Source organism: Rutilus rutilus (assembly GCF_951802725.1).
Source record: "Rutilus rutilus genome assembly, chromosome: 2".
Taxonomy (NCBI): Eukaryota; Metazoa; Chordata; class Actinopteri; order Cypriniformes; family Leuciscidae; genus Rutilus; species Rutilus rutilus.
The window spans coordinates 41,288,902-41,303,073 of NC_140210.1; the positions used below are offsets into that span (position 1 = coordinate 41,288,902).

Genomic DNA, 14,172 nt, shown 5'->3' on the forward strand with positions numbered 1-14,172 from the left:
ATTATATGGGATTAACTTAAAATTAGCTATAGGACCGATTGGTTTGCTGATAATCTTAAAATAGCCAAGTATCTACTATCATCCGATATTCATATTCAGTGTCGGCCGCAGAAAGCTGAACATCCTTGTTAATGGATAAAGCACATTTTAAAATGTTGTGTTATTTATTTTACAAATATTTTTAGTTTTAATATTAAAATATTTTGAATAAAATTAAGTGTAAAATGTAAGTTTTCTGTGCATCTTATGTGCATATCATTACATATAAATTATATATACACCACATAAATTACATATATAACTGTATATAGCGTAGCGGATGCCAAAAGTCTGAGACCATTTGATATCAAATTTCTGAATTTGGCATTATTTCCAGGTTTCCAAAATAAATAAATTAATTAATAAAATATACAAGACTGCATTTATTTAATCAAAAATACAGTAAAATTTATCAATTAAAATTAAATTTTAATAAAAAAAAAATAATAATAATTTCAGTTTGAATATAATTAAAATGTAATTTATTCCTGTGATCAAAGCTGAATTTTCAGCATCATTACTCCAGTCTTCAGTGTCACATGATCCTTCAGAAATCATTCCAATAGGCTGATTTCTTATTAATTATAAATGTTGAAAACAGTTGTGCTGCTTAATATTTTTGTGAAAAGATGAATATCTTTGATGAATACAAAGTTCAAAAGAACAGCAGAAATACTTAATTACATTATAAATGTCTTTTCTGTCATTTTCTATTCATTTAACGCATCCTTGCTGAATAGAAGTAAATTCTTTCAAAAAGTCTTACTGACCGCAAGCTTTTGAACGGTAGTATAATATATTCTCGAATATATAACTCAATGCGTTTCTGTTAATCAGGTTTATTCAGTTGTGAATTTATATCAGAGATATAACATAGATCGCAATCACACCAAACAACTTGCTAATTGTTGTGGACTGGCTGTAAAGATTGAAATCACAGATGTGAATTGCAGCGAAACTACCAAGGTAAGTTGATTTAGCAGTTTTGATGAATCTTGAGCAACTAAGAACCACGTAACGTTGTGACTGGACAACTGGTTGCTCACTACACAGACAAGCTACCATGCAGCCGCACCAGAGTCAACAGAACCCAAGAAAAGCTGTATTTCAGGAGTAACCTGCTCCTACCTGAAGTTCTGCTCCTGTTCTCGTAGATGTCTCCTCCTCTCTCGGGCCGTTGTCACAGGAGATGAAAAGTAGGCAGTCGTTTCCAAGTCCTCTGAACTCTGACCTGTGTGTATGCGTGTGTTGAAGAGGTGCTGCTCGACCGCTGAGCGAATAGTCTTCTCCAGAAAACTGGGTAGAGAGAGAGAGAGAGGGATGTTAATGGTCAAACGATGATCGCTTTAATTACATGAACAATGGAACTCTTCTGTCTATCCAGAAGACTGACTAATCATTGATTCAATTAATTGAATTGTCATATTTTGGCATTGCATAATCACTTACTTTGTTAAGTCAGGTCTGCAGTGTCCAGGAGAGATTTGTGAGCTAAAGAGAAGAACATATTAAAGAAGGGACAAAATACTCATTTATTAAGCTTTAATAAAAGTCAATGGGGCCCAAAATAACATTGGACCCATTGACTTAAAAAAAAAATAAAAAAAATAATATATATCAATGCAGTTTTCCAAATATTTCAATATAATTTGTATTCCTCAGAAGGAAAGTCATACATTTTTGGAATGACTTTCTGTTTTGCATCAGTTTTAATATTTATGATGTTGTGGGTGGTTGAAAGGGTGTTACTATGGGGTTGCTAAGGTGTTGCTAAGGGCATTACTAGGGAGTTCTGGGTGGTGTACTGCTTAATATTACTGTACACATCATGCTACATATTTTCTACAGGATTTTTTCAGAAAAACTACAGCATTTATTTTAAATAGATTTTTTTTTTGCAATAATGAAAAAATCTTTACTTTCACTTTTGATCATTTTAATGCCAAATAAAAGTAATTTATTTGTTTTGTTTTAATTCTTACTGATGCAAACTTTTGAACGGTTACTCTTGTCAACTCAATGAGTTTCCCTGTTAATCAGGTTTAAACAGTTGTAAACTGATATCAGAGATACAACCTACAGTATCACACACAACCATAACAAAAGATTGTCATTTTTATCCTATTGTTTACTATATTTTTTTTTTGTTAGGTCAGTGTCATTGTGGGTTTTTGTTATTTTGCTGTTGTAGTCTGTAAGAACCTTTGAAATAACTGAAATCCTTTAGCGAGTTGATATGGAATTGTAATGCGGTCAAGACCTGGAACTACTTTAGCTGTGTGTTTCCCTGAAAATAACTGCGCACCTTAGAACGTTCATCAACCAATCAGATTCAAGCATTCAACAGCCCTGTATTATAAGCACTGAATAGAACACCGCATTGTACACATTGTTTTGAAGCCAGGAAATCTCCTATTGGCTTACTAACCTCATCCGATCATCCAAAAAAAAATAGGATTTACCACAAAAACAAATCTAAATACTCTTACATTGGAAAGAAAGTTCCAGATAATGACTCCATGGTAAAAATAGCAGCATTATCTTTTGGATCCGGAAATACTGCAGACACAACAGTTGTGTCTTTACCAGCAGCGCTCTCATGGTCAGAGCCAGTTAACCACTCACAGCTGACTACTCGCTATTTAAACACCATGAGTGAGTAAACTATTTTCTCAGCATTGAGCAGTAGCAAAAGGAATGACCATTGGATGCAAGCGTAGATGCTATTCAAGACTGGCAAGAATATGGCATGAGAGAACAGATAAGCGTTGAGACAGAGGACTAAAGATGATTTGATGAGGTCTGTCGGTCTTGCATAACACACCGGTCATAGGGTGCACTCCAAGGGCGAGGACTGAGTAGAAGCTGGCACGAAAACTAGTCTGATACCCTAGTCATTTCTTCCATTCAGTCATCTCCCAAATCTAGTTAACAGCTGTGGGTAAAACAGTAGGGAACCAAACTAGCAATGCTAACCGAAAACAGGTCCAAAATTCAAGATGTGCATGTTACCTGAAAAACCAACAAATAAAACATGGCATTTTAATGACATTTTACATTTTAAAGGGATAGTTCACCCCAAAATAAATAATCTGTCATCATTTACTCACCCTCAAGTTGTTTCAAACCTGTATGAATTTCTTTCCTAACCGCACTGTTTCTGGTCACCATTGACATGCTTAGTATTTTTTCTTCATAATATGGAAGTCAATGGGGTTTCGTCATCCATATTCTTCAAAATATCTTCTTTCATGTTCAGCAGAAGAAAAAAATTCATACAGGTTTGGACATAGCGTAAGTAAATGATGACAGAGTTTTTGGGTGAGCTATCCCTTTAAGGATCATAATGCAATTATTATGTCATCAATATAAGCTTAATGTTGGAGGGTAGATATGGAAAATGCCTTGCCATTTTGATTTTTTTAAGTTCTTACTGTATTTTTGATCAAATAAATGTAGTCTTGCTGAGCAGCTTAGCCTGGGTTTCCCCATGCTGCCTTGCGCGCAGCACGATTTTATTCACGCTGCTAGGCAGCCTGGACACCATGGACCAGATTTTCCCCTCAAAAAGGCAACCAATCACAGAACGGGGAGGGAGCAGCAAGACGATGACGACGTCTATGCGACACACCGAAGCAGTTTGTTTATATCTATGGATCCAACATGGCATCAGACGCGAAGTTACCTTTCGATGCAGCCTTAGATAGTGTTCTTCTAAGTAGTTTAGAACGCAAGTTTATTTCGTCTTCCTCCTCGTCGAATTTCTGTCCCTCTACATACGTCATCTGGTGTAATTGAAAAAACTGACTATGAGCTACGTACAGGCGCATTTGATAGACATTCGTAGCGCCCAATAAACGGCTCTGGGCATTCGTAAACCACACCTCAAATACGAGAAAATGAACATGTGGTTCCCAGACCACGTCTCAATGAGAAGAGGTCTGACGTTAGCCAGGCTATGAGCAGCTTTCAAAAACATAAAAATAAATATTGCCAATCAACATAATTTTATATATCTCTCTCAATAGATATGACTTTTTGTTGCAGTAGAAACCCCAATAACTATAAAACAACAAAGCTAATAAGACCTTTATTTGGCAGGCTAAAATTATCTATTCAATGAGTGACATCTTTTCAAACACACCTCAACCATGTACACACCCGAACAAGAGGTTAAAGGTTACAGAAAACACACTAGTATATTACGTTTACTTGCTTGCATTCCTTAATGACATTAGCAAAGTGATTCGCTGAAACCTCAACACTGTGTAAAAAAAACAACAACCCAAGATCTATTAAGATTTCTCCTTTTGTGTCAAAGTCATAAGCGTTGGTAATGATATGAGGATCATTTTCATTTTTGTGTGAACTATTCCTTAAGGCTCTCTGCTCATGTTCACAGCACCAGTGCCAGAGAGAGTGTGAGCGTCTGCAGCGCGAGGGCTGGGTTGGGTAAACTATGTGATGGGAAATGTGTGAAGGGTCAGTTGCTATGGCAAGAGAGGGAACCTGCGCTGATGCAATGAGTCAACACATGAAGGAACTGAGAAAACAACCACAGGAGAGGTTTGTTTTATACTGTTCGCTCCCAGATTCATCCCGCTCAGACCGTACTCAACCGGAAACCATTAGCAGCTGTCCCTGACATGACGCTAAGAGGATTTCAGTTGTTTCATTTGTTCATGTTGTGTTATGTAAAAGATTTGTGACATTTACTTTACTACCACAATTCACCTAGCAGCTGAAGATTAATGTACAAAATTGTTGAGGGTGTAAATTGAGACCTTGTGGTTTGAACAATAAAACAACCCTTATGTAGATCATTTCCATTTTGAGAGATTATAAAAAAGTTCATTCACACCACCAAAATAACATGTTTTTCAGCAGCAGGGAGAACAGAAGGAAAGAAAGAGTGAGAGAAACTGTGACTGGTCCTACCTAATATAAAAAGGAGATATTGGTCTTTCATCTTCTTGGAAGCTGGAATGGAGAAGAAACAGGTCTGAATCACTGAACAGCACAATCTACACATATCTGGTATTTGCCAGAGTAAACAAAACCGTTTTTTTGGAGCACATGGTCTGAGTGTCTAAGAGTGCCTATTGTCTGGTGAACAATGAACACGTAGTGCCGCAGTTCAGAGCTTTTGTTTGACTTGTCTCCAGTAATTACTACAGCTGGAAAGAACCGTATCCACTCCACATGCTGGAGTTCCGGCCAACAAAACATGATGAGCTCAGGAGTGGATGTTCCACAGATTCAGATTTGTTGGGAAACAATATTGTTATGGAGATCAAAACAATCCACATCTCCAAGAAACCAGTGGTACTGCATTAGAATCAATAAACAATGGCTAATATAATCATGATATAGTAGCTGAATGGCCCATACAAAAAAGAAAAGAAAACAACGCTGAGGAACATCTGCGGAAATGGATTAAAAACAGTAAAACGTGTTAAATGTCACTATATCGGTCACTCCTACGGGTTGAATTTCATATAAAGTATATACATTTTTCAATTGTAGTCTTTTAAAAAAGGTATCTGAAATAATAAACTAAGTGCAATGTAGTGTTAAAATGTCAAAAATATTGATTTTTCGATGCATATCGTTACTGAAATATCTGAAACGCTTTTAATACTCATTTTCCACAGAATAGATACACGCACATAAAGACGCCTCTCAGCACTAAACGGAGTTATTTTCCGCTGCTTATTGCGCTTAAACAGTCAAATACACACAAAATAATGTCAAAATGCCGGCCTTTTCTTTAAAAACGTCTCATCTTATTCAGTTTTGTTTCTCAGGTAAATTATCTTAAGTATCTTGGATGTTTAAATATTTCATTGTAAATTAAAGGGGACTTATTATGCAAATGAACGTTTGAGCATAAATACGCACCTGCCACTTTTTAAGCCCCAGAAAATACATCATAAAAGTAATCCACGTGACTCCAGTGCTTTGTTTGCGCAAAAAACAACACCACATAATTTACCACTTTATTTACAAAAGCGCGTTCACGAGAGCACCACGACACGTGTGTTGTGTTGACGCGAGAGTAGACGTTGTAGCATGAATGCATGTCGCAGATTAATATTTTGAAAAATAAAGTGGTAAATTGTGGGGGGGGTTATAAACTTTATAAAATTGAGGTTAAACCACTGGATCGACATGAGGGTGAGTAGTTGATGACAGAATTGTCATTTTTGGGTAAACTAACCACTTAGAGATACACACACAAAACAGCGTGTTTTTGCTTCCACCCAAAAAGGCGCATTTTGGGCACGGTATAATCAATGATCTGGGTGGTATTTTGAGCTGAAACGTCAGACACACATTCTGGGGACACCTGAGACTTATATTACATCTTATAAAAAAGGGACATAATAGGTCCCCTATTAGACACGTATTTTCAGAAAGCATCATCTGAAAGCATAATCAAATAATCCATAATATTCCTAAACAAACATGAAAGGGGCATGGGATTTGAATAACTTTACATATTCAAATTGTGTCGAAATCTGTGTAACTTTTTGTGGGCCCAATTTCTTGTTATAATCCATATAATTACTACGTTTGGATTGTGTTAAAAAAAAACAGTACTAGAAAAGTTGGGATCATTGAAAGGTCCATTCATTGAGCGAGTTGGCATGCAGTGTTCATGAGTACGTGCGACATTACCATGAATGCTGTTCTAAGTGTGTGTGTGTCAAAAGGGAAGTAAATAATCAGAGAGTTGGCCAAACTAAATCACAATACAAAGGATTTAGGTCCCGTTTACACAGGAATTTTTTTTTTTTTTTTTGAATAAAACCAAGCCAATTTGGCTCCAAACTGCTCATGAATCACATGATTACCAAACAAAGTTCTGCAAAAAAGTGTGCAGTTGTGTGTTTATCGTGGTGCTTCCCTTTTGTTGTAAAATGTGAAATGACCTTTGCCATCTCACCGTAAAGCCTACTAAGAATTAGGGTACCGCACGTACCTGAAAAGACATTTCGCAAGAATTTGAATAAAAGGGAAATATTTTTCCACTTCACTGGAGCTCTTAAGGGGTGTTACAAAGTCTGACAAGGGTATTAAAATAATGACCGTCGTCATGAATTACAAAACGGAAATCCTGCTAAGCCACCACCTCCCTGAGTGAACAACAAGGCCCTTTTACTGAGCTTTTGTTCTGTGAGAAATGATGGAAAATTACTTGACTACATCAAGGACAATGTTAATGATCGTTACTGACCACAGTTAAATCAATGCATTAATCTACAGATTCCTTATTGCATAAGAACCACAATAACTTTTTACTAAATGCAGTCTTGAGGTGTATATGCTGATAATTCTACAGCAGTCACTAAAGTATGCTGTTGTCTAATATTTGGCACAAAGGCGAGATTGCGGGATTGCTATTCCCTTCAAAGACCCACAGGAAGATGCAAGGTCGGCATATACGTACTGAAAGTGACAGCAAGCTGACAAGACAGCGGGATCAACTGAAAAACTGTACTGTTTTCTGAATTCCAGGGTTAATTATAGGAAGGCTGACTTATTGGATGAAATATTACAATTAAAGTTTTCTATAAACAATTCATCGTTTCACGCTACAATTTGCATCCAGTCGCTGCAAAGTCAAGTTAAAGTCAGCATGAAACAGAAGTTAATATAGGCCTAGTCTTTTCTTCCCTATTGTGAAGTTTATCCAAGTGAAATGGCTTTATGAATAAGAAAAATGTAGGAGGGGACTTGATTTTGTCCATGGGGAATTGATTGGATGGTTGTGGTTTGCTATTGGTGGATCTCATGTGAGTGACAGGTTGCTCCGCCCTCACGCCAGTAAACACGTCATCAGAGAAGAGATGTCACTGCAAAAGGGGAAGTTGTTTTGATTAAAGATTACAAGGGGATGTGAATTTAAAATAAAAAAAAATCATTATAAATAAATTGATTTTTTTTAGAATTGTCAATTTTGATTTCATGGTGACTTTAATGTTGATTTCATGGTGACTTTAATGTTGTTCCTAAATGGTAGAATAGAACCAGGTGTTGGGCTTGATAACATCAGCTGAAAAGTAAAGTTGTTTCAGAGGTGGAGCAAGTTATTATATTTTGTTGAAATATTATGAAGACCATAACACCAATTTCATATTAGTTAGCCTGTCTGAGAAGACATTCACCCCAGACAGTGTTACATAAGCATGTCAGGTACAGAAACTCTCAAATCAATTGTACTTATTGACATACCCATGTACCTATTGTGGTGTTTGTAAAAAGAAATCTATTTTTGGAAAGGACAAGGGTGAAAGGGAAAAGGGGTAAGGTAATAAAACAAAAGATTTCACTGGGATTATTGTCTGGTTTGAATCTTTCTTTGGCACTTCTAAAGCCCTGTAGAAAAGATAAAGAATGAAACACAAAGCAGGTAATTAACCTGCATACACTGGTACAGTTTAACTTAATGACAAGATCATATTTTGCATGGTTGTTTTCATTAGTATGTACTGGTTTTTGCTGCACACATTAATTTGATCAAAAGTGAAATTGTTACAAAAAAAGCATTTAAAAACAATGCTGTTCTTTTGATTTTTTTTTTGTTGTTTTTTAGTCAAAAATCTTTGGGAAAAAATGTATCAAGGTTTCCACCAAACAAATAAGCAGCACAATTGTTTTCAACATTGATAATAATAAGACATGTTTCTTGAGCAGCAAATCAGCCTATTAGAATGATTTCTGGAGGATCATGTGACACTGAAGACTGGAGTAAAGGTGCAGAAATGTCAGCTTTGAATCACAGGAATAAACGACAATTTATAATACGTATATACAAATAGAAAGTCATTTTAAATGGTTAATATTTCACAAAATCACTCTTTTTACTGTAGTTTTTTATCAAATAAACGCAGCCTTTGTGAGCATAAGAGGCTTCTTTCAAAGACAGGAAAACAAATTGTGCTGACACCAAACTTTTGAAAGTAAACTGACCTGTTGAAGGTCTCAGTGGACGTGACGGATCTTACGGTCTGAGAGGTCAGATTCATGCCGTCAACGCTGAAGCTTACGCTCCGGTCTGGACTGTGCAGAGGAAACTGATCTCTAGTCCCCAAGCTTTTGTCTGGACGATGGGACAAAAGCCTGGACTCGGGATCACCAGAGGGGGCCGGTTGAGGAAAAGATCTAGGCGTTTCCTCCGTCTTTATCTTCTTCACCTGAAGGATACAAATCAAAAGAAAGATGAAGATAGTGAAGCTGTGGTTTTGTTTGATTATTGAAGGAAACACCCTTTGACTGACATAAAGATAGTAATATAAAGCACAATAACAAGTAAATAAGCTTAGCTTACACATCTTACCTTGCTAAACGATAAAGGCTGTACACGCCGAAAACCGGTTGAATAAGTGTAAGAGGTAAAAAAACGGACCCGCACAAGAGCCATGTCAAATTCAGATCGATTCATTGTCACTTGATGCTGACCAGCTAATTGACCTTCAGAAGAATAATACCCATGTATTATTGGTAAACAGACCTTAAACTACACTAAACCACTTGTATTAGCAGGACCGCAGAAAACAATGGCACCATCATTCTGGGACCGCAGCTGCAAAACTGTGTTTGGCCAGAAGAGATGGCCAGATTTTTGAATAACAAACCAATCTCTCACAGCGAAGCAGAAGAGATGACCAAATTTAGCTCACAAAGCAAATGAGATCGTGCAACAAATTCACGTAACACAAAGACTACAATAGGATTAGATTGATCTTCAACCCACTTAGTCCGGAAGGCACAGGCGGTCAGTGGGAAATGGCTTTGACTATGGTAAAGAGGACACTATCGATCGAGCCCACGTGGGACCCATTTAAGGCACAGTAACTGAGTGAGATCTGGACATCGATATGCTAATGTGTTGATGATGCAAACAGCACTGGAAAATCATTGTTTTATTGAATTCTGCATTAAACGACTGACTGTTTATAGAAGGGTCTATAGGCACTAAGGTCACACAAAGGCATTGAGTTGTGGTGTGAACTTTTAAGATGGTAGACGGAAATGAAAAGGTCACCCAATTACACTACCGTTTCAACAGGTCAGTGTGCTTCGCATGGACATTAACTGCTGTGTGTGTGTGTGTGTGTGTGTGTGTGTGTGGGTGTGTGATTTTCTTTATGTTTTTGAAATAAGTCTCTTCTGCTCACCAAGGCAATAAAAAGCAATATTGTGAAATATTATTACAATTAAAATAACGTTCTTATATTTTAATATATTTTCATCACATGATCCGTCAGAAACCTGATTTGCTGCTCAAGAAACATTTATTATTACCAATATTTAGGTTCCTTTGAGGAGTAAAAAGTTCAACTGAACAGCATTTATTTTAAATATAAACGTGATGTAATATTATAAATGTCTTTACTGTCACTTTAGATAAACTTATATATATATATATATATACATATATATATATATATATATATATATATATATATATATATATATATGTTTTGTTGAAAAGGGTGATCATTTTCTATTTCTTTAAGGTACACAAAAATAAATGTTTCTCTGCTCTTTGCAGTCTTGCAGTGATTCTTACCTTCTTTTTTCTTGGTATAGGTATAGGGTTGTCGGGACTTGACTCACTTTCTCTTGACGGGCCTGTATTGTCAGCTGAAGTGCATGGGGTGACCTAACGAAAAGACCTAGTGATTAGTCACCAATCTTTAATTTATGATTTATAAATTATATTAAACGATAAACTGTAAAACTTGATTTTGAGAAAAAATGTTCTCTGTCCTCATCTCTCACTGGTAGAATGTCTTCCAATAACAAACTGACTAGTTACATTTCAACTTGTAGACTTATGACTTATGACATGTGATGATAATCAATCACCTTGACTGAACAGCAAACAAAACACTCAAACAAATTATGCAAACATAAATATAGATGGTAGCTAGAACAGTGGGCTGTCAAATTAAAACTCTCATTTCCATTATTCATCGAATTTAAAATAAAAATCCATATTTGAATGCAAAACCAGTGCATTTGAATTTTAGGTGTGCGTCAGGCAGCCTTATCAGTGGCGCACGAGAAGCGATGATGAAATAAGAGTCATTGTTGTGTCTGAATGGTTTTGTTAGCGTATCATTTGAACCCACTTGATGCGATGCTGATGCGTTGTTCATTCAAAACACTGCAGAAATAGAGAAGCTCAATGTGGAGAAGATCTTGGGTTACGTCAAAAGCACAACCATTTTCTGTGCTGCTTTTCCATTGTTTTCTATGTAAACATGCGCTAGACGGACATCTTTGACCGCTGAACTCGCGTCTCGCACAAGAGAGCCGCATGTTTAGAAAGCCATGTAAAGTTAAAAGAAGTAAAACTTAAAAAAACATGTGTCGAGACTGTGTTTTTATTTTTATTTATTTTTTCAACTGCATCTCATGTTTTTACTCTGTGATTGACGCTTTGGCTCTTTGTATTAAACTATGCTTAAATGCATGATGCTTTTTGTTCATCATTGTTTATGCAATTTATGAAATAATATTAGATTTATAAACGTTAGTTTAAAAGATATGCATTTTATTTTCCAGACAGTCATGTTATTTCATTGCTTTGAATAAACTTAATGCAGTGCATTCATATGTTTTGCCTAACCCTCAGAAGACAAGCCAAAAGCTTTTTGAAATTTTGAAAACTGAAATTATGCCTTTTAAATTCAAATATTAGTAATATTTAGATAAAAAAAATTCTAATTGACTTTTTCAGCCATTTTGACAGCCCTACATTACCTGTGCACTCAAATATGCTGTAAATTTAGATTCTAGATATCCAAGGCCATCCCAATACAAAGTTCAAGTAAAGGACAAATAAAGTCTCTGTGACCTTTGACCCTTGTTTAGTGAAAGTTAATGATAAACAAATCATTTCTTTCATGTTTCTGTGACTGTGTGTCAGCTTCTGATCAGAACAATAACTTAATCAAATCATAAAACCTAATGAAACCGCAATGAAAATCTCCAAAACAAGGAAATGTTCACGTTTTGAGAGATAAGTTCTAATCAAACAAAGTCATAATGCTATAAAAATAAGTCAATAAATAAAAGAAATATGCATCTCCTTCATCCACTTAGCACTTGGTAAACAAACTCGTAAAACTATCACTTGAACATAATCAGTCAAGAAATATCCGGCGTATAAAGTTCTGTTTGTTTATGCTGGTTTTCCCAAAACAAAATGAGGTAATCCGAGCAAGCCAGTCCATCTAGTGCTACGTGTTAAGCTGAATGATTTCATTGACCTCTTATGTAAATGGAAACGTCTCCGCTGTAGGAAGTGGTCTTATTTTTCATGAAAGTCACATCATGTATTTTTTTCCATCAGCAATTCTGAGTCTGTTTACAACATCATTTTGCCGATTACACGGTTCTCCCACAGGCCTTATCTGGTCAAACTCGGTTTGATCAGCACCACATGTCTATGTAAACAGAGGACTTTCAATAGCTTTGGATTTCAAAGATAACACAAAAACACAGCATAAGCCGGAACGTGTTAAGACCTTCCTCGGCTGAGATATTTCAGGAAGGTGGAAGATGGCGAAATATTTCAGATTTACGAACGCAAAGACTCTTCCTGCCAGGAAGCCACAATGAGTATCTGAAGATCTCCTGGTTTACAGAAGAATGTACATGAAGGGCAAAGAAAATTCACTTAAGTAAATCCACCAAGCACTTAATTCTTCTGAGGAAGTAATTGTATATTATTTTATTGATGTGTAACTTGGGAATGGAGGTTGTAATTTACTACAGTTCTTGAAGTAGAATGTTTTATATATCACATGATTAACAGCTAAACAGTCAGATTTTGTGTAAAATTTTACAAATTAATAGCTAGCAAACTCAAATGAATCACACTTTATATATAAATAAACACAAGTGTATATTTGAAGTCTCTAAAACAGATATTGATACCTAAATAAAAAAAATTGTGCTGTACAATCGCGATTAATCGCATCCAAAATAAAAGTTTGTGTTTACATAATATGTGTGTGTGTGTACTGTGTAGAATTATTTTGTATATACTGTATAAATACACACACATGCATGTATATATTTAAGAAATATTTGCATGTATATCCCGTATATATATTTAGACATATATTATATATAAATATAAATATTTTGTATATCAATAAAAAAATGCATGCATGTGTGTGTATTTATACATACAAAATAATTATACACAGTACACACACACACATATATATTATGTAAACACAAACTTTTATTTTGGATGCGATTAATCGTTGCCCATCACTAAAAGAAATATATACAGTGAGGAAAATAAGTATTTGAACACCCTGCTATTTTGCAAGTTCTCCCACTTGGAAATCATGGAGGGGTCTGAAATTGTCATCGTAGGTGCATGTCCACTGTGAGAGACATAATAAAAAAATGAAATCACAATATATGATTTTTTAACTATTTATTTGTATGATACAGCTGCAAATAAGTATTTGAACACCTGTCTATCAGCTAGAATTCTGACCCTCAAAGATATGTTAGTCTGCCTTTAAAATGTCCACCTCCACTCCATTTATTATCCTAAATTAGATGCACCTGTTTGAGGTCGTTAGCTGCATAAAGACACCTGTCCACCCCATACAATCAGTAAGAATCCAACTACTAACATGGCCAAGACCAAAGAGCTGTCCAAAGACACTAGAGACAAAATTGTACACCTCCACAAGGCTGGAAAGGGCTACGGGAAAATTGCCAAGCAGCTTGGTGAAAAAAGGTCCACTGTTGGAGCAATCATTAGAAAATAGAAGAAGCTAAACATGACTGTCAATCTCCCTCGAACTGGGGCTCCATGCAAGATCTCACCTCGTGGGGTCTCAATGCTCCTAAGAAAGGTGAGAAATCAGCCCAGAACTACACGGGAGGAGTTGGTCAATGACCTGAAAAGAGTTGGGACCACCGTTTCCAAGGTTACTGTTGGTAATACACTAAGACGTCATGGTTTGAAATCATGCATGGCACGGAAGGTTCGCCTGCTTAAACCAGCACATGTCAAGGCCCGTCTTAAGTTTGCCAATGACCATTTGGATGATCCAGAGGAGTCATGGGAGAAAGTCATGTGGTCAG

The 14,172-nt window shown here is 36.1% G+C and overlaps 1 protein-coding gene across 5 annotated transcripts in view; it reads right to left on the reverse strand.

Annotated features, from left to right (window-relative positions):
- The window catches only part of fam13a (family with sequence similarity 13 member A), a 56,485-nt gene that overhangs the window by 19,926 nt on the left and 22,387 nt on the right, over nucleotides 1-14,172 (reverse strand). For 4 of the 5 annotated variants that reach the window (XM_084396333.1, XM_084396330.1, XM_084396332.1 and 1 more), the window contains 5 exons: nucleotides 10,619-10,711; nucleotides 9,016-9,239; nucleotides 4,978-5,019; nucleotides 1,489-1,530; nucleotides 1,168-1,335 (listed from right to left, as the gene is read on the reverse strand). In XM_084396333.1, coding sequence (XP_084252459.1) covers nucleotides 1,168-1,335; nucleotides 1,489-1,530; nucleotides 4,978-5,019; nucleotides 9,016-9,239; nucleotides 10,619-10,711 — 569 coding nt within the window. The remainder of the gene's footprint in view (nucleotides 1-1,167; nucleotides 1,336-1,488; nucleotides 1,531-4,977; nucleotides 5,020-9,015; nucleotides 9,240-10,618; nucleotides 10,712-14,172) is intronic. The other variant, XM_084396331.1, reaches the window with a different exon arrangement.